Here is a 27,839-nt window from a genome sequence, read left to right on the forward strand (position 1 = left end):
TTCTTATTATTCTAGTCTTAACATTTTGCTAAATTTACGGTTTAATCCGCCATACACGAATACGACCCGAAAGAATGAAAGCAAATGTGATCCAAAATAACGCTGATGACGTTGATAACGTTGATGACGTAATATCAATACGTTAGTGATTATTCCAGGAAGTATATAATATAAAGGTCAATGAAAATATAGTATTTTGATTTTTTTTTACTTATATTTTCATTTAGTTAACGCAGGTCGAATATAAGATCTTGAGCTAGACACGCGTATAATAACCCTATAGTCTTCCTACATCAATTTTAAGTAATAAAATTAAGCCAAACTGGATGTAACGTCTTCTGTACTGGTACCCAGTTGGTTCGAGCCCTACTTTAGTCATAACTATTTTAAGTTGTACTAACCACACTCCGGGATATGACTAATTGCTATTGCCAAGTTGTGCTTAAGCGAAACAAGTTAATTTAGCTGAGGAAAAACTCTGCCTTTATAATGACAACGCTATTTTAATCTATGCAAAAATAAATATAGCTTTGCCAATGTCCTGAAAAAAATGACAATGCCAAGTCATATTTAAGACTATACACTTCATTATCAAATACTTTAATACAAAGACTTTATTTTTGATGTTATGCGTGCACTAACCGATCTATTAAATATAAAATGGCTTTTATTTCAGTACAAACAATTTTAAAAATACCACGCTTAAGAAAGACATTTGAACTATATAAAACCCGGTCGAGATTTTAATTACCTTGAACGGAATAATTGGCAATAATGCATCTTTTGTTTCGAAAGACTGACAATCTCGCGTCTTACTTTTGAATAAGCCGGCGTATCGGTTTACTTAATAATTTATATACAGGCTTCATCCATACAATAAAATCTAGTTATTAATACTGAACGTCAATAGGATTATAGTCATGTACAAAGGTTTTAGATTTAACGTTAAACGCGGATTAATAATACTGTGTTTGTTTTCATAATATAAGACAATTCGTAAGAAAAGTCGCATGCAGCGATTTTAATTGAAACATAAATCATATTCCGATAAATAGTGCACGATAGAGAAATATAAAAAATACATTGTTGGGAAATTTGTGACCTTTTTTGGAGATACGTATATGTGATTGAATTATAGCATTACGTTTGATAAGTAAAAGGACTTCTAGTAATTTGTATTTTTTTAATGAAATGGTGTAGACATGTAAAATACTTAAAATAGTTTGTATACGTTTGTGGAATTAAAAAAAAAAACACGTGTGCAGTGAAGTTTCCACGTAAGTGTTATTTATATTTATTTTGTCCTTGTTTATTTCTATTTTTGGTTATTGTAAAAGGACATCTGACATTTCATATTATTATGATGACACGCAATAAAAAAATCATATTGTACTGTTCCAACGTAATGTATTTTTCATGGTTAAGTTATAACTAAATATATGTAAAGTGAAAACAATAATATTTGTTAATGGTGCATGTTTGTTTATAAAAAATCCATGTTGTTTACTCATAACCTTTTCATAACTGTCATTGTACAATGTATAAATAAAACTAACACCAACAATATAAAATGAAAAGGAGACAGATAATTATATTAATAGAAACTCATTAACTCCAGTTTAGGTAGTCAAATGTTTTATTATTTAAGCTGCGTGCCTCCAGATGAGCAAAAATATTTCAAGAAAATCATCCTGAAAAAAAATGTGCTAAGATTTCAAGAAATGTAAAAAGATTTAAGTAATAATTTACATGCTATGTGCGATTAATGACTAAATTTGCAATATTTATCACCATATTTCTACTTTGTTATTTATGTTTGCTATGCGCAGATTACTTTCTTCTGTTAGCTTCACAATATTTTACTTTTGAATACATTTTCAATTTTTTTTATGAAAATTTGTATGCTGCTTAAAAGCATTGTAACTTTTAACATGGCTTTGACTTTGTTTAAAACAATGATAAGTTAGAAGTGGTACTATAACTAGCTCACAATAATATATGTATATATATACACTGAAAGAACAAACAAATATGATACAACTTGGTCCATTTTTCATACATTTGAAGATAACGGGTATCTTTGTTCTTAAAAAAGCAGTTTCAGACACTAACATCACAGCAAAATAGAAATGAATTTAATTCTGGCTTACAAATAGGTTCAGCTTCTAGTTTGTTTGTTTGTTTGTTTCATTTTACGCCTTTTCTCAACAGTATTTCAGTCATATAGGCGGGTAGTTTCCTAACCATCGTTCCTGGAGAGTTACACCAGTACTAGACTACTTTCCTCCAGTAAAGGATACTTAAAGATAAGTTATGGATTAATGGCAAGGGGAAGGGGCAGAGGCAGCTTTGTGACTCTTTGGATGTGTGGGTTTGGTTATAGTTACCGTAACATTACCTTGTTTTGTTTTGGCCTAATTCAGACAAAACAGACCCTATGCAGTTGTTGTTATAATAAATTAATAATTAAACTCTTTAACATGGTTTACAGTTCGAATCTTTGCTATCCAATTGTTCTTTGTGTCTCCTCTATTATAGGCACTAACAACTCTTTCGATAAAGTAAACATGGGTGTATTGATTATAGACAGCATTTTTGAAGAACTTTGGCTTAAAATGTAGAATCTATTTAAAATTGAAACGTTTCGTATTCTATGCCACTATAGAATATTAATTTGATTAGTTAAGTGTGGTATGTTTGTCTTTAATTAAACTATATGACAAACTAAAGAAAGAAATTCCAAATAATCAATGAAAGTGTCGAGTTAAGTGGTGTTTGTAATAACACTTAAAGTATGTTCTTACAATGCCGCCCTACCATGCTTTTTTTTATGTTTTTCTCTCTTCAAAGGGTATATGTGCGTTGTAAAAGAAACGTCCCCGTGAAGACATATTTACGTTGGATAATTTTAATTAATATGTCAATCATTATGAATATCCAATATATGATCTTTTAATAACGTTTCTTGATCAGATATTGTATCGATTTGTTCTTGTTGATAAAATTGCTATTAGTTTATATATTTAACCTTGTGAAATGAAATTCATTTAAATGATCTTTGGCTTACTAGATTTAACAACGGTGTAAATATTGAAAAGAGATGCGTTACATCCTTTCACTTTCCATGGCAACGACGTTAATTGTTAAAGCTGCATGCCTCCAGATGAGGCAAACATATTTCAAGAAAATCAAAATTGAGAAAAAAGTACTAAGTTTTAATAAAAGTCAAAAGATTCAAGCTTTAAGTAATAATTTATACGTAATCTGGGATTAATGACTGATTTCTCAGCATTTAGTACCATATTCCTATTGCGTGACCACCGCAGTAAGGGATATGTTTATATATTTTGACCTCTTTTTTGTAATTTACATGGGTAAAATAGTGCCGTTTGCATTATTTTAATTACTTTCTATGTTCACTTCGGAATATTTTACTTCTAAATACATTAAAAGAAAATTCATGAAAATTAGCCTGAATCTTGAGGCATGCTGCTTTAACAAAGATTGAATTCCTAGCGTTCTGTCCGGAACTCGTTTAACATCGGTATATTCCGTTACTTAACCATGGCTGACGATGCACTTGTCAAGTTAGTGATTCACGAAATGCATCTGTTTAACTCCTTGATGATTATGCTTCTTTATTGAAGATCACTGTGCAAATATTGACGGAAAGTTACTTTTATCAATATGAATCTACAAGAGTTGTTTTAGATCGGATATTACTATATCTTGTTGGACATTTTCATTTCAAAGAAAGGGTTCTTTATTATATATGTACTGTATGTATAAAAGTTCCTTTCATACGAGAAAATGGCAAGTTTAATAATTTACAGCTATAATGGGATTTCATTTTTTATGCCAATAAAACTGACAAAGTAAACTTTATGACAATGTTTGTCTATATTAAATGACTAACACACATTCAATAAAAACGATTTAAATGGCAATAACTAAACACGCTACTTCAACTTTCACTTATGACGTAAAGGCCTTTGAAAAAATCCAACCCAATTTTGAAAAGAAGCACACTTTTCAACGATTTCTGTAAATATAAATCCACTTTAAATGAACGTTTAAGTTTTCATTTAGCAAACGCTTTACCAGTATTTGGATTTCTAAATTAAAAGCTACACTATTTACACAGTAAGTTCATATCTTAAAAAAAATGACTTTTTATTGACAGAATCATATTTGTTGTACTTATTTTTGATAAACGAAATGTAAATCTAGCACTGAAATGTCACTAATATTACACCCTTACAAACATGGAAGACAAATATTTGATTTTCTATGGCATTATGATATTATACCCATTCAAGATTTTTGTACTGATTATTAGTTAGTTATTGAACGTGCATATATACACATCTAATTTTCATGAACAACAGTTTTATAGCATTTATAACTAAGAAGGATAATTATTTGATTTAAACATTATCGATTCTAATTCAGAATTGGGGAATTAAGTTTAAGAATCGTTTAAAGTTAAAAGAACAAGGCTGGAAATTTAATAAAGTTTGAAATTTAATAAAGTTGGAAATTTCATGTTGGAAATTTCAAAAGGTTGGAAATTTTAATGCATCCGAACACTAAATTAAAAAGACAACAACAACATGATTTTCTGGATAAACAACGTTTTTGTGTGAAAATTGATAGTTGATGTGCATTTAAATATGGCAGTATTTCCAGGTATATCTTATATTTAATACATACCTCATAATGTTTTACTATCACATTTAAGAATTCATAATCGAACATATTCACGCATAGTCGAATATTCATGATTTTAATCGAATATTTATCCATCATTATCGAATTTCCACGTTTTCTAATCGAATATTTGTGCATGTACATAATCGAATACATATAGTCATGCTTTATATATTAAAACTTCATAATGGGATTCATGTAGTTATGCTTTATATATTCATACTTTATAATCGAATACATGTAGTTATGCTTTATATATTCATACTTTATAATCGAATACATGTAGTCATACTTTATATAATGCTTCATTCTTCATATAATCGAACACATGTAGTTATGCTTTATACATTCATACTTCTTAATCGAATACATGTTGGCATGCTTTATATATTTATATATATTTATACTTCTTAATCGAATACATGTCGTCATGCTTTATACATTCATACTTCATAATAGAGTATTTCGATTCGGATACTACTATTTGACTAAAAGTATTCAGCTTTAAAATAAATTCATTCCATACTTCAATTTGAATATGCTGATACTTTTTTTCAGGTTTCTGAGGTACTGAATTTGTTTTGATTCAGATATGGCGAGCAAAACTAACGAGGTCGTACTCGAGTTGATACGGATAATTTCACAACCGCCATTCAAACGGGAAAATCAACAAATCGAAAACGTCCTACCATGGCTGACAAAACGAAGTCAACTCCTTCAAAATCAAAGTAAAAGTAAGTATAACTATGCTAAAAAACTTTATGTTTTGATTAAGTTTTGCTTCATTGTATTGCGTGATAAATCTCCTTCCCAAACACATATAAAATAACATCAAAAATGTAATTCACAATCATCTGTATGGCAAGGATTACCAGTGTCAACTTTCAATCATATACACGGGTGGCCATGATTCGTTACGCTAAGCATTTTTTAATAGTGAAAGTTTAATACCATACATTACTAATAATTAAAACTTCCAGTTGATGAATTTTTTCAGAAACATAAATAAGGACTATTATAAAGTCATATCATCATAAAAGAGAGCACAAGAAAGAAAGAAAGAAAGAAAGAAAGAAAGAAAGTAGAAATAAAGAAATAAAGAAAGATAGAAAGTATGAAAAAAAGAAAAGAAACAAAGAAAGAAACATTTAGACTATTTAAAGTAATAAGAATAAGAAGATTATTCTGGCTTTAAATGTACGTTAATTTCACCCAGAATCCCTAAAGAACGCCCAAAACGGCAAATTCAAAAATGTTGAAGACTCGGTTTGATTGAGCCTGTTCATGGACGGTATAGGAATGTGCAATCTACCGTTAAAAAACTTCAAGTGCCACCTTTAAGCACAAACATAGAAATCAATCAATCAATCAATTAATCAAAACACAGACAAGTAACCCAATATTTCTAAAAAAGATAAATCAATAAATATATATAAAGTGCGAAACTGTACGAGCCGTTTTGCTTAAAACAGCGTGCATCTTGATATAAACGTTTAATTTTATACATCAAAGTAATTTAACCTTTCATGTTTGATAAAAAAAAACTTATATTTACTACAGACAGCTCCTATAGTAAACTATGATTGTCAAGGAGTAATAGAGAAACAATTAATCATTATTCTTGTCCGGTGCTGCAGGTGTTCGCATGGTGCCACAGGTGTGCGCCTTATTTTAACAACGTAAGTTAAGTGTTTGCAATGTGTCTGTCAATTTAAGAACAAAGTCGAAATGTATTAGTAAAATATTAGAAAATAAATCTTCATATTGTCACCGCAATTTTACATAATCGATCAAAAAAGCAAAGAATTTAAATTAAATTGTAAAAGGGTGAAAAGTCAAAATGGCTGGCAGTAAATACAACATGAGACCATGAGAATCATACTGTTCAAAAGTTGTTACATTCAGGCCCATTTAAAAACATATGAGCCGCGTCATGACAAAACCAACACAGTGCGTTTGTGACCAGCATGGGTCCAGACCAGCCTGCGCATCCGCGCAGTCTGATCAGGATCCATGCTGTTCGCTATCTGTTTCTCTACTTGTAATAGGGTTTGTAAGCGAACAGCATGGATCCTGATCAGACTGCGCGGATATGCGCAGGCTGGTCTGGATCCATGCTGGTCGCAAAGCCATTATGTTGGTTTTGTCGTGACTCGGCTCATATATTCTCTTAAGAAACATGAGACACAAGTTGTGCTGATTGCTTATTTGTTGTTCCCTTGTTTACTTTATAGGTTTTTTTTTTATTTACAAGATCATGTCTAAGTTAGCCAAGCATTATCTAGTTAGGAAATACATTCCAAAATCAAAGATTCCTGGAAAAAAATAAATAAATAAATAAACAAATAAATAAATAAATAAATAAATACGAGCGTAAGTAAATAAATAAACATGATATAATAAATGCGTTTCAAACTTGGTAACCATCTTACCGACGTAGATATAAAAAGGCGGACACCTGTAGCACAATGCGCACGCGTGAACCTAAGCACATTGCGCCTACCTATAGTACCAAATAAAAATCGCTGCATTCTTTTCGATTTTGATACAATACCCGGGTTTTTTTGTCGGCATAGCAAGTCTTATTTGTGTACAATGTAAATGGACTTTTATGTTTAAGATGAAAAAACAACATTATAATCAAGCTGTTAGTGGTTTCTTGCGGTACATGTTCAAGGTCATCCTCTTTAACAGTTTCACAATAAGGGCAATAACAAAACTCTCTCGGATTGTTCTTATGCCAACCCTGTATGTAATTCCATAGCTGTGTTCCTCCTAAAATTTAATTTACCAGTATTATTTTCAATTTAACTGAAAAACAAACGTTTAGCACTTTTGGACAAAATAATACTTGTTTGATTTATCTCACCAAAAAATTGGATAAATCCAAAGTACTGTGAACCGCTCACTAGCTAAGGTAACAGATTTATTAACATAATGATTGATCCAGCTAATTTCAGTTAGAGACCATATATTATATCATATAAAAGACCATGTAAAGACAAAATATATACATGCATCAAATCAAGTTCAAGAGAAAATCTATACTGACAATCTTTGTAAAATAATTTCTTTAAAAACCATTTATAAATTTCAAAAATTTTTTTTTAAAAAAAATAAATATCCAAACTGGATTTTATTGCTCAATAACATCACTGTTTTGGGGTTTTGGATGCGGGAATTAAAATACGAGGCGTAGCCCGAGTGATATAAAGATGGCATCCGAACGACAAACAGTGTTTATCTAGCAATAAAATCACCGATTTGGATATATTTTTCGATTCTAACACGCATCAACAAAAAATGCTGCCCTACATTATAACTAGCTTAATTCGCCTGATTTTTTTTCCGTACTTATTGTCAGTGGTCACATTTTAGTGGTTACGTCACTTTATAATGATTACGTCACATGTTTTAAATATAGCGTCAAAATATTTTCTTTAAGAACAAATTTATAAATATTCAAAGATATTATTTATTCAGAAGGCACAAATAAAAATGGCTTTTCTGGATTCTTGTGAGGAAGGGAGCTAATCGAAACTAGTAAAATAACCTAAAAACTAACGCAGTTATCTCCCGTGTATTCTACGTTACATATGCATTTTTCTCCCACATAATTACCCCTCTGCATGAGCATGCATTTGAGTTGAACTTTTTAATAAAACACTGTGTTATTAAATGTGTATGATTTTCCTTACATGTACAAAAATGAAATATTTTTGCACCCGGTCAAAGATTTGCCTGGGTAGCACCATAGCTAGAGCGTTGGAGTGTAAACCCGGCGACCCGGGTTCGATTCCCGGACGGTGCAGGTCACTTTCGTTGTGATTGATCATGAAATCTATTCTATGGTCATTCGCATTGTACCTCTTCTTTGGCATGTACAAAAGTGAGCAGTTTCTTGCGAAAGTGACGGGAACTAGTACTGGTAAACTGCTTGACAGCCTGTCCAGGAACGATGCGGTGGCTGAACAGTGCTCTGGTAAATTCATTGTGGCCTAACATGGCTTACTGTCACGATCCGGAGTGAAAACCACTAACATCATCGCCACTCTTTTAGCATTAACTCATCACTAAATATGATAAAACACGTGCAAATTTTGCACAAAAATAGAAGGAACAATTAGATGCCAAAATTACAAATATATATTTATAAAACTACATTGGCAAGCCTTGGGCAAACTGCACATTTAGATATACATGTATTACAAAAAATACAGACATTTAATATATGAATAACAATATCATGTTTAAAAAAAGATAAAGATTAATCTTCCGTCTGGTATTTAACATATTAAGCGCGCCCCTACATGCTGTAATATAACAAACAAATATTTATTCAATAACAATCATAATATCGTCCTTTGTAATAAAACGGCATATCAAGATGGTATATTATATAAATGAACCGTTTATAAAAGCATAATTTGATTTTAAATATTGATCGAAATCTTAAACCCAGATTTGAAGTATCATTTCGATTCATTCAACCCCCTACTTATTTATCTTTTTTGTATTCATTGCGTAATTTGAAAACCTATTCCTCCAACTTAACAAAGACACTTATTTGAGCTGCGTCACGACAAAACCAACATAATGGGATTGCGACCAGCATGGATCCAGACCAGCCTGCGCATCCGCGCAGTCTGATTAGGATCCATGCTGTTCGATTACAGACCCTATAACAAGTAGAAAAACTGATAGCGAACAGCATGGATCCTGATCAGACTGCGCAGATGCGCAGACTGGTCTGGATCCATGCTGGTCGCAAACCCATTATGTTGGTTTTGTCGTGACGCGGCTTATTTGTACATCTAATACCTCGAAAAATATGCACGGGTTAAACTTCAATTGTAAGATTTGAAGAACTTTAAATATCTTAAACGCTTTTTGTCAAAATATTTTAATCCTCTGAACATGTTAAAATCTTTCGTCGCTAGATATCTAATTATACCATTTTAGAGGAGATGTTTTTATAAACGTGTAAAATATCAATTGTTGATTAAGAAGATTCGTTGATACATTATCGACGTGATGTTGTTAAAAAATCATGTATAATAATCAACTTTTTATATCGTTTCAACTAAAATTGTGTTATTTATAAAATGAAAACATTGAAAAAAAAGTTAACAAATCCCTAACTTATGTCATCTGTCAGAGCAGGACGTGACGATATTACGTCTTCAACTAAAAGCTACCCCACCCCCCAGATTAGTTGAATAAAATAAAATAGAAAAGAAGAGGAAAATATTATTATATTTTAAGGTAGTATATGAAACTTTGAATATGAAAGAATTTACTATTCGACATGTTTTAGACATTTTCTGTGGTAGGCTTAGGCTTGGTAACATGAAATAGTTTTGTAATAACAACAATTTTTAAGTTTCAGTAAATTATATATTTTATATTATTTCTATAGCCTCATTTTTCGTTTGAACAACATTTTGTTATTTTCAATATTTTATATTATAATTGTATTGTTTGACTTTCACACAATTATGTATAATCAGGTTATGAATGAGTAACGAAATTCTAAAGTCTAAAAATTAATTCATGTTCTGTTCTGTATTATAAGATGTTAAATAAGTCTCGTGCGTCATGTATTTCAGAAAACAGCTCATTTTTATTTTGCAATTGCGTTAATTTAGACATATTCTTGAATTTTCATAAGGCATGTTATTACATAAAAGTGGATATGGAAATATGTATTTCCTGATAAATATAAGACGGGACATAGTCCTCTCAACGCAGGGATCATGCTTTCGAGCCTAAATCGGGTCACGACCATGTTTCTTCATATGACACCAGTACTGGTTGGTTCCAGGTAGTGGACTCGAAAATGATTAATATATGTTGCAAGAACTTGTTTCGCAGTCGAGCTGAAATAAATATGTTTTAAACCTGTCCAACTGTTTTTAATTTTAACCAAATGTAGAACAAGTTATTTTACTTCGAAGGCGAAACATATTTTTCTATCTAGTATGATATTAAATTAAAAAGAAAACACTTTAAGTTTTAAAATTTGAAAATTTCTATAAAAAAAATGTGGAACAAGATAGATCTGCATTGATTTTGTTACATTATCTTTTTGGATTGAAAAAGATAAATAGGTATTATATAAGGGCGGATATATCAGGGGCAGAAAAAAGTGATAAAAATGTTATCATAGCGTGGCTTTGTGTCAGTGAAAACGACTCTGATAGTGAAATACCTTGAATAAATATTGGCAATTATATTAGGGGTGTTTAACCTAACATTTATCTTTTAGTGTATATAGGTATAAAACATATACATTCTTATCAAACGAGTGAAATTCGTGCAAGAAAGTTTGTGTATGGATTCATGTTATGTATACTAGAAGGAATTAATTTTTTTAGAGTATCTCAAAGAGGATACAAAAAATTGTTGAATTGATAAACTTCTAAACGGAACATATCGAGAGAGAGGTATTATGAAATTTTAGTATTCAGTTTTAATATCAAGGTTAAATTTTTTGGCATATTTTAACGTTATGATGCCACTTTGTAAGATTTGATAGATGGGAACAGAATATCAATATTTATATAAACTATCATAACACTGCTTATTTGTAACGACGCTTTTCATTGGATAATCGTGACGTTCATATTGTTTTTATAATACTGCACGTTTGTAACGTCGCTTCTGCTGTCAGTTTGTCAAGAAATCACAAATTTCCTCTAAAGAGTTATTTTGCTGTGTTATAAATTCGTTACAAATATTCTTGACAGGCAATATGGCCGTTATATAAACGTTTCTTTACAATATAACCATGTCCTAGCGGCTCAAATCATGCAAACAACCATTTATATAGGGCCATATAACCTTTAAAATCTTTATAACTAATAAAGATACAAATGATTTACTGTTAGTTCTTTTATCCTTACTCTGGCGGAATTGAGCGTGTTTATCCTTTGCCAACCAGTATAGAGCTAGCCCAGTCTGCACCTCCTTGCAGTGTGACATGGCACATTGAAGGTTCCATGATATCTGCCACTGCCATATGGACACATCTTATGTTCATGTTAAATGTTGAATTCTGCTTAAGCCGGTGCTAGGGGGGCGCATTGACGGTAACTTTTACTTTCCATTATCGCCCATGAACAGGCTCAATCAAAGCGAGCCTTAATGTAGTCTATTTTTCTCTCTATTTGATGTGTCCAAAAAATGACAAAAGACAGGCCTTTCTTTTTAAAGACATTTAGCAGTAAAAGTTATTCTAACAGTTGTAATGGATATGAAATATTTATTATTCAAGATGAATAATGCAATATGAATATTTTTCAAATACGAAAATATTACTTCTGCAAAAATGGCAGTTTCAATCAATAAACAAGTGTATAAATCCTTGGCAAAAAAGAGTTTATTATTGCGAATCATACAATTTTACGTATAATGATTTTAAAATCTGTCTGAGGGCTTTAAATGGATTTTTCCGTGGTTATTTATAGCTTATAAATCTTGGTATTTGTGTATCATTGTATAAAATTATTTAAATGTTATATAATACATCAATAATTTGTATAAATATGCGTAATCTATCCATTCTATTATTATATTAGATTTATTGTCAATATTTGGCTTTATGTAAATAATATCATATTTTTATTTATGTTAAGAATTACTTCTTTAAGATCCAAAAAAGGAACGACCATTAGCGAATATTTTATTACCAAGACTGACACCACAGACATTACATTTAATCGGTTCCCTCTACAAGATATTTCCTATTATAAATGAAAATTTATTTAAAATTGATTTTAGAGACAGCTCGTTGAGAGAGATTTAGATTTGTCAAGACATTTTATGTGAATCTTGTTGACAATGAGAGTCTAATAGAAAATAGTGATAGCGTGAACAAATCTGTAAGAAAAGAAAAGTTAGGAATATAGTGTTTTATAGAAATTGTATCGATAAGATACTCTGAGATAGAGAAGAAAAACAACAAGGATACCGAATATTTGCTGTAAAGGGAATAGATTAAAGTTTTATAAGGTATGGTTGTTTCATTTTATTACAAAATATGATTATACTTGTATGCCATTTTGTTTTGTACGCAAAATTAAAAAGTTATGGTCCTAATCTATGAAAATATACAAATATATGTTTGTATTTGTATGCCATTTTGTTTTATTCGAAAATTTAAATAGTTATGGTCCTAATCTATGAAAATATACAAATATACTTGTATGCCATTTTGTCCTGTTCGAAAATATAATATAATATAATTTAAGGTCTTAATCTATAATAAAATATATACAACGATATGTTTATACTCATATGGCATTTGGTTTGTATGAAAATATGAATATTTAAGGTCCACAACTATGAAAATATATACAAAGAAACGTGGATATCAAGATTCTTGGACCAATGGGTGCAAACTCAGTCAGGACCAAGCCGTAGTTTCATTTGGCAAAAATGTAAAAGTAAACTATATCTATCAGCTTATAGCTTCCAGCACAATCGGGCTTAAACAACTAAAATTGACAATTTTTAATCTTCAAATGTGTATAAGATTAAAAAGATAGCGAGGTAAAAATAACGAGTTTGAAATTTAGAAATGAAATACATACATAAAATCTGTCACAAAATAATACGTAAAATGGTTATATTTAATGTTCATTGAAATGAAAGTACATTTTAGTGTATTTCAATTTCAAATTATAAAGTAAAATGAATTTTAAACTTGCCAAAATACCTGTCAATATAGGGCTTAAAAGTTTAATATGTTGATGCTATCAGCTGATGCTATTCATAAATTTAAATCCTACAAAATATAAATTAGTTTGCATAAGCTACAAAGTTATTAAAATCGGGAAGTTGTTGAACTTTTTGGGATTTAAATAATTTGTGAGTTAAACTTTTTTATATTAAACGAAACTAAATTTTACGCTGTTCAACGATTTTAATCTTATACAGTAATAATGTATTAAAGAGACATGGTGTGCATAATTTTTCGCTGTCAAGTTGAGTTGAATTATTAATATATTTAAAAAGATTGGCTATTATAATGATGACTTACCAATATTTGATAATGGAAATATTTATGATACAATATATAAAAACACCTAAATTATAAAGAGAGCTCCTCTCTCTTTTTAAGAATTGGAAGTTACCGATACATTCTGAATAGTACGACGTACGTCGTATTTAAAGGAATTTCGGTTGGTCACGTGAATTATTGAGTATTTTTTCAAAATAAAGCATAAAATTGACCATAATTTTGGCAAACTGTTATGTTATCTTTATTTTTACCTATTCTCTGACCAGTTGTACTTAGATGGGCATAATGTCACTTAAACAATAAAAAGCATGTCATTTACATTTGTCCATTTGTTCTATTACATTTTCAAAAGTTTGGTAGGCTGCAGATGTGAAACTCATAAAAGAATTTCATTATTTCAATCTGAAACATTTGTTTAGCTTCTTCATCATTGGCAAATGTTTCTAACTTTTATCATGTCAATTTTATGTCAATGCTAATTTCTGATAAATGGACATGGGTGGTAGATACAATTTACCACATCCGTCCATGAACAAGCTCAGTTAAGCCGAAACTTCAACAATTTCATTACTGCTATTTTGGGCGCCTTTTAAGTTTTCGTGACCATTTTACTGCAATCGTAAAAATATCACACAATTCTTTGTCAGAAAATGATGTATGGGTAATAATACGAATTTTTCAAATATATTTGATTTGATCGGTCTTCTTCAGATATATATCCTTTGCAAACAATTACCCTTTGTGATAATACGTGTACCTTTTATTCAGAAGATATTCCTTTTTACTTATTATTACACCTTAACGTTTTATACTCGTTGAATTTTGAATAGATGACCGTTGAAGTAGAAAATTTTATCTAAATCATTTTGAATTATAGTAATAAAATAGTTATCTAATACTGAATGTGAACAATTGTGAATAGACAAATGGTGTCAGACAGAAATGTTTGATAATACGGGTCAAACAATGGCACACTTTTAACCGAAAATTGCATTTTTATTTTGTCATTTCATTGAAATGTTTCATTTGCTGAAGTAGCAAACATTATTTGTATTTATATCTGTTATGATCTTTTGCTGAATAATTCCGTGCAAGGTACGGAAAGAGAGCACACATTGTAATACATCAACGTAGGTTTCTAGTCTTCAAAATTAACTGACACAAAGTTGATGGTTAGGTCTTATAAATATGGGCAAGAGAAATACCCCAAATCTTTGAAAACAGAACTTTTGAAAGCTAAATTGTGTCTATTGATGATTAATAGTTAGTGGAACATCACTCACGCCGCTAGCACCGTTTTAAACATTTTTCAATCGAAAAAAGTAAAAGTATTAGTTTAAATAATCACGATGGACACACACATATAACAAAAAACATTAAAAGGGAAGGACTTGGCAACTTTTTCGGCATAAGACTTTAATAAGACGTAACATTTAAATTTATTGAAAACTTTTGATAAAATACTAGATCTAGTTAAAATGTTCGAATCATGAAATAGAAAATTTATCGCTTTATATGATATCTAAGTGAATTAATTAAAAGTCAAACAGAACAGAAAAAAATGACAAAGCCATGTTAAGAATGGCGTTTTTGTTTGTTAATGATACTTGTGTATTTTATGATCATTGCAGTTGAATGTTTTAAAGCCACTTCATGTTTTAATTTGAATTTCTTTAAGTGGCTTTTACAAATGCATTGATTGCATGATTTATTCCCATTATATTGAAAAGTTGTATTTGCACAAACAAAGCACGTGTCTTAAACATTTGATTTCTATTGACATTTTGTTAAATGATATATCTTTATAGAAAAAGGAAAAGGAGAGACCTATTTTCAATCGTCGGTGTAGTACTCTTCTCTAATATATATATATACATTGTATATATATATATATATATATATATATATATATATATATATATATATATATATATATATATATATATATATATATATATATATATATATATATATATATATATATAAAACAACAACAACTGTCATAGGATAGGTATAGAGCAAAACTTTAATAAAGCACATACTGGAAAACATGTACTATATCTATTTGTGTTATATTATGTTTGTACAATTGTTTGAAACTTTCATTTATAGATAAATTAAGTTTAAAATGATTGGTTTTATCGGCTTATCAAAAGGTGAAGGTCAAATGTAATTCGTATTTTAAAAGCTTACATGAGTATTCTAAAATATTTTCATTGGAATGCACTGTAAAAAGCCTGATAAGATTTGTAAAGTATTTGAACATATGCAATACCGATAAGGTTAAGTATGAAATGAAACCATATACCACTAACCAAAAAATTAGTTTGCCAATGACTATTATATTTGTAGCTATAGTTTACATCCACTTCCTATTTGGTGATCCTTAAAGTGACATTATGCCCATTCAAGGGAATACAGTGGGTGAACAGGTGAAAGTCAAAATTAGTTTTTATATTGCCATAATTCCTTTTAATTTTTTATTTACTTCAAATAAACAATAAATAACCCCCGGATCGAAACAGAATACCTGTAAATAACAATTAGAACTTACCTGAAACGTATAGTTTGTAAAAAGAGTGGGGCAGTCTTTTTTTATAGTTTAGGTAGATTTTAAATTTTATCCTACACATTTTCCAAAATAAACTGTTGGTCAAACACCATTTTTAAAGTCAATCTTTTGAAAAAAAAAGTCAATTCAGGTCAACTTGACTATGAAAATATGAGCATAATGTCAATTTAAAGGGAAAAAACTAAAGTATTTTGACATTATGAGACTGGATACATTTTCCGAAATTTGTGTACAATTTTATGCAGGTCTGGATCAATAACTTATATGCAAATGTTCAGGTCATCCTCTCTACCTGTTTTTTTCACAGATGATCATTTTCATTGGCAAAATTACCCAAAAAATGAAAATTTTCACTGAAATCCGGCTAAGAATTGCACAAAATTAAACCGATTTTCGATTTAATTTTAAGCGTTCCACTTGATCTTGTACGATTTTCAAATTTTATACATTTAGACTTTTGGATCTCAGCGGAGTTCCTTTAAGAGGCTGTTTCGATTGCAATTATTGTTTGATTTATTATAGTCTTTATTGCTGCATTATTGCACACTTTATTATAATACATTTACAATACACTTAAATTGTTATTAAATGCCAATAAAAAATGCTTTCTGCACTTGACGTCAGATGTAATTTTCTTTTCTTAAGACGCTTTAATCAGCAGTCATTGTCATACAAAAGCATATACCAAGCTCTGTGGCAGCTGAAAAGACTTCGTAAAGTAACGTTTCCTTAATGATAAGATTGGCCTTTGCATAAGACCGTGCTAGGGGCGGGAGATGTTATATTCTCCATTGTTTCTACACTAGAAAACCTATCAGACTTATATGACTGATTCTCTTCAGATTGCTGTTGAGAGGTTACCACTACTTTGTTGATTTACTTTGTCAAGAAATACTGTAAAATATGTCCATTGTATCATGTTTTACCTGTTTTTGCACATTGATGTTGATCGTTTTTAGGTCTGACATTTTTATTTTAACATATGAGTGCCAGTTTAGTATCTAATGCCTTTCTAGGCCCATTATAAGTTTTATCTCCAGTTAACTTTATGATTGTTTGAAAACTAACAAACTTTAACAGTTTCTTCCATTTTCCGATTTCATTTTTTAGGTTCGTTTACACATATATATATAGGTAAGAATATCTTAAAGATTTTCACAAGTATTTTTAAAGAGCCATAATTTAATAAACTACTTATATCTTTTGTAATGATGTGTTCAGAAACACTTCCTTTCTTTTACAAGAAGACAAATTCAATTGATTTTCCCAATAATATTTACATTATTTAATAATATATTTGCAAAGATTTCAGTTTATAGATCGAAACCGGTTGAACTTTTTACAAGTGTCTATATTCAAAGGTTAAGAACTCAATGCTTTAAATCACGGACTATATTATCTTCAATAAAGTTGGTTTTCTTTTTAACTGCTAAATCTTCAACATAATCGTTTAATTTATTTTGATGACATATTGGGTGAATTATTTCAATGATGTAAATAAAGTATGTAAATAAACGTGAAGAATAACCATATCTTTACATAATAATAGGGCAATGACTGTGTGACATTTATTGTACCATCGTGTGAAATATCAAATTATTATATCACTGTCATTATATTTGAGCCGCGCCATGACAAAACCAACATAGTGCTTTTGCGACCAGCACGGATCCAGACCAGCCTGCGCATCCGCGTAGTCTGATCAGGATCCATGCTGTTCGCTATCAGTTTCTCTACTTGTAATAGAGTTGTAAGCGAACAGCATCGGTCCTGATCAGACTGCGCAGTCTGATCAGGATCAATGCTGGTCGCAAACGCACTGTGTTGGTTTTGTCATGGCACTACATTTTACATGTTGTCGTAATATTGTTATGCAAAATTGCGAACATGGATATTTCTTATACACATACATCAGCTAAAAATCTTTGCCGTTGACGTTTGTTTCAACCAATATTGATAGTTTTACGTTATAATAATACTTTCATTGAATTGTTACAAAATATATGAAAAATAGTATTTTCTCTTTTGTCGCTCGGCGCTTTCTATTTTATTTAATCAAAGAAATATCTTAATTTGTTTACGACAAAGATAATTTTCGTCAAATCATAATCTATAATAATTCTTACAAAGCTGTACATAAAACAGAAAATATTCGTTAGAGATTGCATTGATAGAAATTGAAAAATCGTTGATACATTGAACAGATTGGTATAATTAGATGTTAAAATTCACTAACTTGACCAAGTGCTCTTAATAATTTGAGGGGTCTTTTGAATTTCATTTCTGTACTTCTTATGAAAGTTTTTAAACTTTTCATTATATAAATCCTGTATGTTTTTGCTTAATTAATTGATAAGATGTGTATTCATAAAAAACAGAGATAACAAAAAATTCATAAAGAACGCACAAAACGACAAAACTGAAAATGTTGCAGGCTCCTGACCGTTAACGGTAATGGAAAGTGCAAGTTACCTTTCACGCCCCCTAGCACAGGCTTAAGCATTGCATTCAGTACAGATACTTTTCTGTGTATCCATTGATTCTTATTTGCGGTTTAAATATCTAAATTTCTGCGATAGATAAATAAAAACAACAATGTAAATCATATACATTATAGTACTTTATTAGATATATAACGGCAAACAATTTTAAAGTTAGAATAACATCAATATTCGATATCGTTTAAACTATCCAGCCGATCTTTTAATCTCCCCTCTTTTGTGGGAACATTTTGTCCGTGGATACATAGTTATGCACTAAGGGCCATTGAAATTTGTTGTGAACACATCTGAATATGTTTTTAATTTTAAAATTTCTCCATTTCATGTTAAAATGTTGAAATTTGCTTAAACCGGTGTTAGGGGGCATTGACCGCAGCTTGCATTAAGCCTTATTATCCATGAACAAGCTGAATTAAACCGAGGATGCAACAGTTTCAACAAAATAGGGCAGGCGAACGCTATACAATGCTAAGATTCAGTGTTTATTTTTGTACAACAGCATCCGTATATGATTATTTCGTCATTTGTTGCCAAACGTGATAATAAATACTATCAAGATAATTATATTCTAGTATGATATTATAGACCATCCATTAACAACAATTTACTTTATAAGATATGAAAAGAGAAGAATGGTAGTTGATGATTGTTAATGATACAATATGTTGCAAAGTCTCGGGTTTTTTCAGCAATTCAATCAACGTTAAAGATAAAAAAAACTTTGTCAAAGTTCATATAAAAGTTTTGATTTAACCTACTTGTTATATCTCTCATTTCTTTTTCCACAAAACACTTCACATTACAGATTTAATCGAAAACAATTTTGTTTTAAGCCACCACTTGGCAACACTGATACCCCGTTATGCCTACCAAAATCTAGGTTTTTACTATCTATATTGTTATTAAACATTAGAACGTAACAAATTCCTATAGTGCGTTTATACCACTTTGTATAATGACTATGGGGTCTGGACTTGAAAAAGAGAAAATTCTTAAATAAACACTGATAACCTTATTAGAAGTTCCAACTGTTCCATTAATCCAATATATGACAGATAGGGGTAATATATTGGACAAAATCAATCTTACACAAACTATGCTAGTAACCCTGTACATTTACTTTGATAAAATGATAGGACGCGACCATCTCCTCTACAAGGGTCGGGTCAATACTTTTGAGGGATAACAGATGGATATTTAGAAACATGTATATGAAAATATAAAAAAAGCAACAATATAAGGTATTGTTTTGTCATTTTGATAATATATGCATCATAAAAAACTATTTATTTGGGTAACTTTGTGTTGATTTTTAATTACTCAAAATTCATACCTTTGGTTTCATTCTAAATATGTGCAGCAATTGTTTATAATTAATTTTGCATTTGCCTTGTCTGATAAATGTTATATAAATTCATAGTAAATTTGGAAATAGTCTAGTAAATCTTTGCAATTAATTTATTACTTTACATTTGGCCAAGAAAAACTATGTTCTTTTTTTTCAAAAGATTTCTTGAAAGAAATTTATTTCGTAAAAGTAATCATAAAATGTTTCAACTCTTCATATTACGACTTTCTTTTGTCACTATCTATTTTTGCTTATTAAGTAATTTGTAAAAAATGTTGCACTTCTTAATATTCATGTATAGTAACATTTTAAACGTTGCAACACATTTTTATAAATGATACTGTATAATTATGACAATTTGTTTACTATTTTTGGACAAACGTAATATTAACGAAGGCATTTAGTATGAATTAATCTCGTGATAGTGCAATGCATAAAAGGCAATACAGACGCCGAATAATTATTGTGCTCCAATTAGCATGTAAAGATGGCTTCATTGAAAACATTTTTAGATTCATTCACGCAGTTTTGAGGTTGTTAAAACATTTCGTGTAGATAACTTATTGGGCTGTAATCTAATACAAACCACTGTAAACGATATTCAAATCGAAGATCCTATTGAAGCAGGCGAGTTTTTCACTGCATGATTTGTAAGGCAGACGACTTTAGATAAAGAGCAGACGCTATTAGTAAAGAAGCAGACGACAATAGGGAAAAAAGCAATTTCATGTTTGATGAGCTAATAGGATATAAAGTGTCAGTAAACAGATGTAGAGTCCGGATATTAGAAATTGTTCGGATCACAGGTAACGGAACTGTATCAGAAGTTATTGCAAAATCTAAGCGAATAGTTTAAGCTCTTTTATTCATTATCATTGACGTTATGTTTTTGGTTTTCAATAAACTGTTGTAGAATTTTAAAATAGAGAGAAAATGAACCCTTAAAGAATGCCCCTAAACGGCAAAAATTGATACTGTTTCAGACTAGGTTTAACGGTTGACAGTGGTAAATGCAATCATCCCTTAAGCCACCTAGCACCGCCTTAAAGATAATACCTCAATTTTTAAACATCAATTAAAATTTACAAAACATAATTATGTAGAAAATATATATATTTCTTATATAAATTGTCAATATGTAGCCAAATTGAGCTCAACTTAACACTGTAAAAAATGAAAATTATGTCACTTTAAATTAGTTATTTTACGATCGCCCAAAGTGCATCACTGCAAAATCATTATTCTTCACTAGATATATCTAATGTATTCCTTCTCTTTCTTTTAGCAATTTGTTTAAGACTTCTTTAACAGTCTTGTCATCGACAGCAATTCCCTTTCTATCATACATTTATTCTATCTACAAAAATCGCTGTAATTATATGGAACATGAGACCAATAAAGCTGAATAGCTTAATGATGTAAGGGATATTGAACAAGAGCACCGCTAGGCGGAGCATTATATGCCCGAAAGTGGTTTTTTTTTTAGTAAAGATGAAGCATTTGTAAGACATGGGACTAAAATAAAGTATTACCTCCTTCAAATAACAATCCTCCTTTGCAGTTTCAATATTGTGGTCCAAATGGAACTTTTAAGTTATGTCCCAGAAACTGTTTTCAATTCTAAGGTAAAAGTGACCTTGACCTTTGACCTTGTGACCCCAAAATCATTAGGGGTCTTTTACCCAATATGGACAATCATACTATGAAGTTTAAACACAGTAGGCCAAATGATACTTAAGTTATATTCCGAAAACTGTTTTCAGTTTTAAGGTAATAGTGACCTTGACCTTGTGACCCCAAAATCAATAGGGGTCTTCTACCCAATATGGACAATCATCCTATGAAGTTTGAAAATTGTGGGCTAAATGGAACTAAAGTTATGCTCAAGAAACTGTTTTCAATTTCTAAGTAATAGTGACCTTGACCTTTGACCTTGTGACCCCAAAATCAATAGGGGTCTTCTACCCAATATGGACAATAATCCTATGAAGTTTGAACACTGTGGGCCAAATAGAACTTAAGTTATGCTCCGGAAACTGTTTTCAGTTCTAAGGTAATAGTGACCTTGACCTTTGACCTTGTGACCCCAAAATCAATAGGGGTCTTCTACCCAATATTGCAATCATCCTATGAAGTTTGAACACTGTGCCAAATGGAACTTAAGTTATGCTCTGGAAACTGTTTTCAGTTTCAAGGTCATAGTGACCTTGACCTTTGACCTGTGACCCCAAAATCATTAGGGGTCTTCTACCAAATATGGACAATCATCCTATGAAGTTTGAACACTGTAGGACAAATGGAACTTAAGTTATGCTCCGGAAACTGTTTTCAGTTTTAAGGTCATGGTGACCTTGACCTTTGACCTTATGACCCCAAAATCAATAGGGGTCTTCTACTCAATATGGACAATCATCCTATGAAGTTTGAATATTGTGGGCCAAATGGAACTTAAGTTATGCTCCGGAAACCAAATTGCTAACGGACGGACGGACGGACGGACGGACGGACGCCAGGGGGTATAACATAATATGTCCGAAATTCTTTCGGGCATATAAAAATGACTTGAATTGCAGTTAAAAGCGCTCTGTTTGCTTAGGGTTTAGTGTTTGGGAACAGCCAATAATTTGTATGGATCCGATAGTAACGTTAGCAAGGTTTTGTTTGAGGGAATTAGTGAAATCAGGTTATAGGAGTTTTAATACTAGATAGTATAGTGGCTTCATTGTGCTGGCAATTTCTTTGTGTGAATTGGAAGAGTTAATATAAGCAGATCAGGTACATCTTCTTATATATTTTTGGTGACATAGCTATTTTTTTTGTTATTGTTGATCTTGTATTAATATTTATATTCTTATCTAGATAAAACATATGATTTTCGCTGTATGAAAAATATCACAAAAATGACAAGTATATTACAAAAAAAAAATGGGTAGGGCAATAAGTTATAGCAACATTAGATTAAACTCTTCCTAGAAATTAACATTATATTTTGACCGGTTATAGAAACATCATAAGGACTTTTTTTATTTCCTCAAATAATTTTATATGTAAATTATGCCAACGTACAGTTAAAATTTGAGGATGTCAGATATATGTTAACTACGTTTTCGCAGAATTATATAATTTGACATTTATAATTTTATAAAAATCATAAACGGCGACATGACTGTAGCATATTTCAATGCTGTATAGTATTGATCGTATACACAAATAAATGACCATTCTACTTTAGGTTTATCTATAAACGTGCAAGAAGAAAACCACTTTTGCAATCACAAGATGCAAATTTTAATAGCTTTGGACAAAATGTCTATACTACTTTAATAATTGTTAATGTGGCAAGCAAAATTGAGTAAGCATTTCATTTATTTAGATATTTCAACTATGTTTTTTTTTAACAATTTGCAAAATTAATAGAATGACAACGCCAAAAGAGCACTTCAATTATAAATATGCAATATTTATGCCTAAAATAGATTTAATTCTGACATACTCGGTTTCCTAATAAATCTAAACATATCGAGTCTGTTCTAAAATATTAAACTATTCTTTTGAATTATTGCAATAAAATTTAGAATACCATTTACAATTTGCACAATACTTTTTTACTAATTATTAATATTAGTGTCGATTATAGTACAAATATTGGAAAAGAACCTATTTAAGGATGATATCCATTCATTTGATACTCGATTAATTGTTGTTCGTATTTTGTAAAGGACAAAAATCGAAGCGTTTTATTTACACTGACTATGACAATCCAAGTCGACATTTATCTTTTTTATGAAGGATTCCTTTTATGTTTATAAACATCATAGTATGGCTATGATCGACAAAGATTTTATTTCGGTTTTACTTGTTCAGGGAGACACCTTTCAAGATAAATAGCTTTAGAATAGAAACTTTATTCAACTGACGTAAATAGAGATAATAAAATTTAGATTAGTGGCGAAGTGTGGCGGTCGAAAATTAATGGGAATACCACCCAAAACAAGGGTGACATAGTCACAAAATACGCCCGTTTACGAAAGCTTTTAGATGGAGATGGGGGCATTATGGATAAGTGTTATCTAGCAAGCAAGTTTTTATTCTTGGCACTGTGTTGTTAAATGAACCTTAAAACAAATCAGTAGGGAAGATATGCACAGGATGTGTGACCTTGACCTTGGTCGCAGGGACCTGAATTCTATGCACGGCACTCAGCCTCACAATGATGAACATTTGTGCCAAATTATATTGAATCCCTCTATGCATGTAGAAGTTTTGCTCCAGCAAGCGTTTTTTCTATGAGCTCTAACTGTGACCTTCACCTTTGACCTAGAGACTTGGTTCATGTGCAGGGCACTACGCCTCATGGTGGTGAACAATTCTATAAATAACATTAAAATTCCTCCATGCATGTAGAAATATGCTCCGGACAACATCTGGATATTTAATCATCTCCAGTGACCTTGACCTTGCAAATATTAACCTAAATTAAATGTGTCACACCTGTAGTCATGATAGTTACCATTTGTGCTACAATCCATCAATAAATGATGACTAAATGGTCCCTATACACATCTTCAAATTTTTATCTGAACTTTGACCTCTATGTGTAACCTTGATTTTGGTCGCAGGGATCTGAATTTTGCGTGCGACACTCAGCCTCACAATGGTGAACATTTGTGCCAAGTTATATTTAAATCCCCCTATGAATGTAGAAGTTTTGCTCCGGACAAGCGTTTTTCAATGAGCTCTAAGTGTGACCTTGACCTTTGACCTGGAGACCTGTATCATGCATGGAGCAATACATATCATGGTGGTGAACATTTCCATAAAGTATTTTAAAAATTCTTCCATACATGTAGGAGATATGCTCCAGACAAAATCTGGATATTTCACCATCTTTAGTGACCTTGACCTTGCATATATTGACCTAAAGTACATGTGTCACAGCCGTAGTCATGATAATGACCATTTGTGTTACAATCCCTCAATAAATGATGATTAAATCGTCCCTATACACATCTTCATATTTTTATCTAAACTTTGACCTCTATGTGTGACCTTGACCTTGGCTGCAGGGACCTGAATTTTGTGCGCGACACTCCGCCTCACAATGGTGAACATTTGTGCCAAGTTATACTGAAATCCCTCTATGCATGTGGAAGTTTTTGCTCCGGACAACGTTTTTTCAATGAGCTCTAAGTGTGACCTTGACCTTTGACCTAGAGACCTAGTTCATGTGCGTGACATGGCTTCTTATAATGGTGAACATTTCTATGAAATTTCATTAAAATCCCTCCATGCGTGTAGGAGATATGCTCCGGACAAAATCTGGATATTTCATCATCTTTAGTGACCTTGACCTTGTATATATTGACCTAAATTATTATGTATCACAGCCATAGTCTTGATAATGACCATTTGTGTTACAATCCCTCAATAAATGATGACTAAAGGTCCATATATACATCTTCATATTTTTATCTGAACTTTGACCTTCTAGTATGACCTTGACCTGAACCTTGCACGCGAATCTTGGTGCCCTCTCAATACATGTGAAGTTTTGCTCCGGACAAGCATTTTTCAATGAGCTCTAAGTGTGACCTTGACCTTTGACCTAGAGACCTGGTTCATGTGCGCGACACTGCTCCTCATAGTGGTGAACATTTCTATGAAGTTTCATTAAAACCCCTCCATACATGTAGGAGATATGCTCCGCCGCCCGCCCGAATGCCCGCCCGAGAATGCCCGACCGCCCGAATGCCCGCCCGCCAGGGGCGTTCCCATAATACGTCCAGTTTTTCAAACGGGCGTATAAAAATCACAGATACGTACACTATAGTGAAAAAAGCCATATATTTGTTTAAGAAGCCATACCATTGACGGTAATGATTGTTACTTTAGATATTTAGACAAATATTGCCGCCAAGCTTTGAAACATAAATTAGTTTAAATACTTTAGAGTTCTTCAAAGTATACTAAGAAACACAACCAAAGTATACCAATGTACAGAACACTTGTAATGTAAAAAAACGAATTGTTGGTTCCTCTAATCACTAAACATTACTTTACTAATGTCCAGCGTGACATACGATCAGAGGAGAAATAAAAATATCTAGGCCCTGAGAATAAATATTGTCATCACACTATTGAACCGCAGAATAAATGAACCAATGTACGAGCAACTGAATATAATTTCCTGAGTAAACCCCAGAATAAATGAGCCAATCCACTAGCATGTCTTTAACAGACAGTGAGTGCAGGTAACTAATACCTGCACTCCAGTTACCGCTCTGTGCATATATGATTGTGTATACGATCTAACTCTGACATATTTTTTCTATTTTCTATAGAAACGTCTCTAAACTATGATAAAATAAGATTTTATTCGTCTACTGAAAGATAGATTCTCATTGTCGCGTGACGGCATTCATCAATATTATAAAGCAAACCAAGAGCTTGTTAATATCAATAATTCAGATAAAGTAAACATTTATTATAAATATTTTGAAAGATCTTAGTCTATTCAATAATATTTTTAATTGATATATTGAAATATATACTGTATATTATTCACCAAAAGCGTTGTTTAAGTACAGTAACTTTTGAATTACAAAATCTCTTGATAATAATCATAACAAAATAAATAAATGTTCAATAGTGTAATAAAAGTAATTTTCCATTTGTCGAACAATTGCTTCATTTATATTTCTATATTTTCATTTTCAATCACCAAACACTTAAAAATGTAACAAATAGGTTAAAACGCTTTTGAGTTTATTCAATTTTAAGGATAAAACTAGTGAAGTAATTTTCCATTTGTCGAACAATTGCCTTATTTATTTTTCAAATTTTCATTCAGTCACCAAACTAATAGGAAAAGCTTTTGAGTTTATTTAATTTTGAGGATAAAACGTTTTTTTTAATACATTAATATGTTTATTGGGCTAATGAGACTTAATGTATTGTTATTATACGATATTTGTGGATCGAATAGTTCAAAGCACTTGCTTGGCGAATATTTATTGATAATTCCCACCATTACCTCAATGGTTTCACAGTTATTTAGACATACTAGAAGATTTGTTTTGTTTAATGTTCGTTTCTACAGAAAAGTATTGGAAAGTCTATGGATTTAATAAAATGTGTTTTTTTAATTTTATTTTATTTTTTATTTTCAAACAAATAAGAATAAAAAAAAATGATGTCAATGATGTGTGAATAATTATCTGGTGACTATTTGATACTGATTATGACAAAGATCACCATTAAATGCCCATTATGCATCAGAAATGCTATCATTTTTTTTCTCAAAAAACATTTTTATTTTGGGGTATTTTGTTTACCTTTCCAAAAAAATTTTGCTTTTAATTTAAAATCGTATTTTTTGAATTTTTAAGTTAAACCCACGAAAATTATAAATTTACAATTTGCAAATAAAACAATTTTAAAAAACATCAAGAATTTAAAATTTTTAGCAATTTTTTTTAAATATTTTAAAATTAATTTTTCGGGCATTATTTCTTTTAAAAAATTTATTAAAAAAGAAAATGGCTTCATTGGACTTTAGATTAACACAGACTTAATAAACCATCAGTGTAGAAAAAACAAAACGACATTTTCTAACACTTCTGAAACACAGAAATAATTCTTTATAAGATTTTCCTTTTCTATATGATGGCCTTCAACAACATT

The 27,839-nt window shown here is 30.8% G+C and overlaps 1 protein-coding gene across 8 annotated transcripts in view; it reads left to right on the top strand.

Annotated features, from left to right (window-relative positions):
- Positions 1-1,262: 1,262 nt before the first annotated feature.
- LOC132747561 (uncharacterized) overlaps positions 1,263-27,839 on the top strand; it is a 50,480-nt gene continuing 23,903 nt past the window's right edge. For 2 of the 8 annotated variants that reach the window (XM_060736970.1, XM_060736971.1), the window contains exons 1-2: positions 1,263-1,277; positions 5,269-5,444. In XM_060736970.1, coding sequence (XP_060592953.1) covers positions 5,303-5,444 — 142 coding nt within the window. In that variant the 5' untranslated portion in view covers positions 1,263-1,277; positions 5,269-5,302. Of the gene's footprint in view, positions 1,278-5,268; positions 5,445-10,975; positions 11,157-12,401; positions 12,724-20,837; positions 20,963-22,818; positions 22,932-27,839 lie in introns of those variants that run through there. The other 6 variants (XM_060736974.1, XM_060736975.1, XM_060736972.1 and 3 more) reach the window with 4 other exon arrangements.

The sequence above is a fragment of the Ruditapes philippinarum genome, unplaced genomic scaffold (assembly GCF_026571515.1).
Source record: "Ruditapes philippinarum isolate M1 unplaced genomic scaffold, ASM2657151v2 ctg205_1_1_1_1, whole genome shotgun sequence".
Taxonomy (NCBI): domain Eukaryota; kingdom Metazoa; phylum Mollusca; class Bivalvia; order Venerida; family Veneridae; genus Ruditapes; species Ruditapes philippinarum.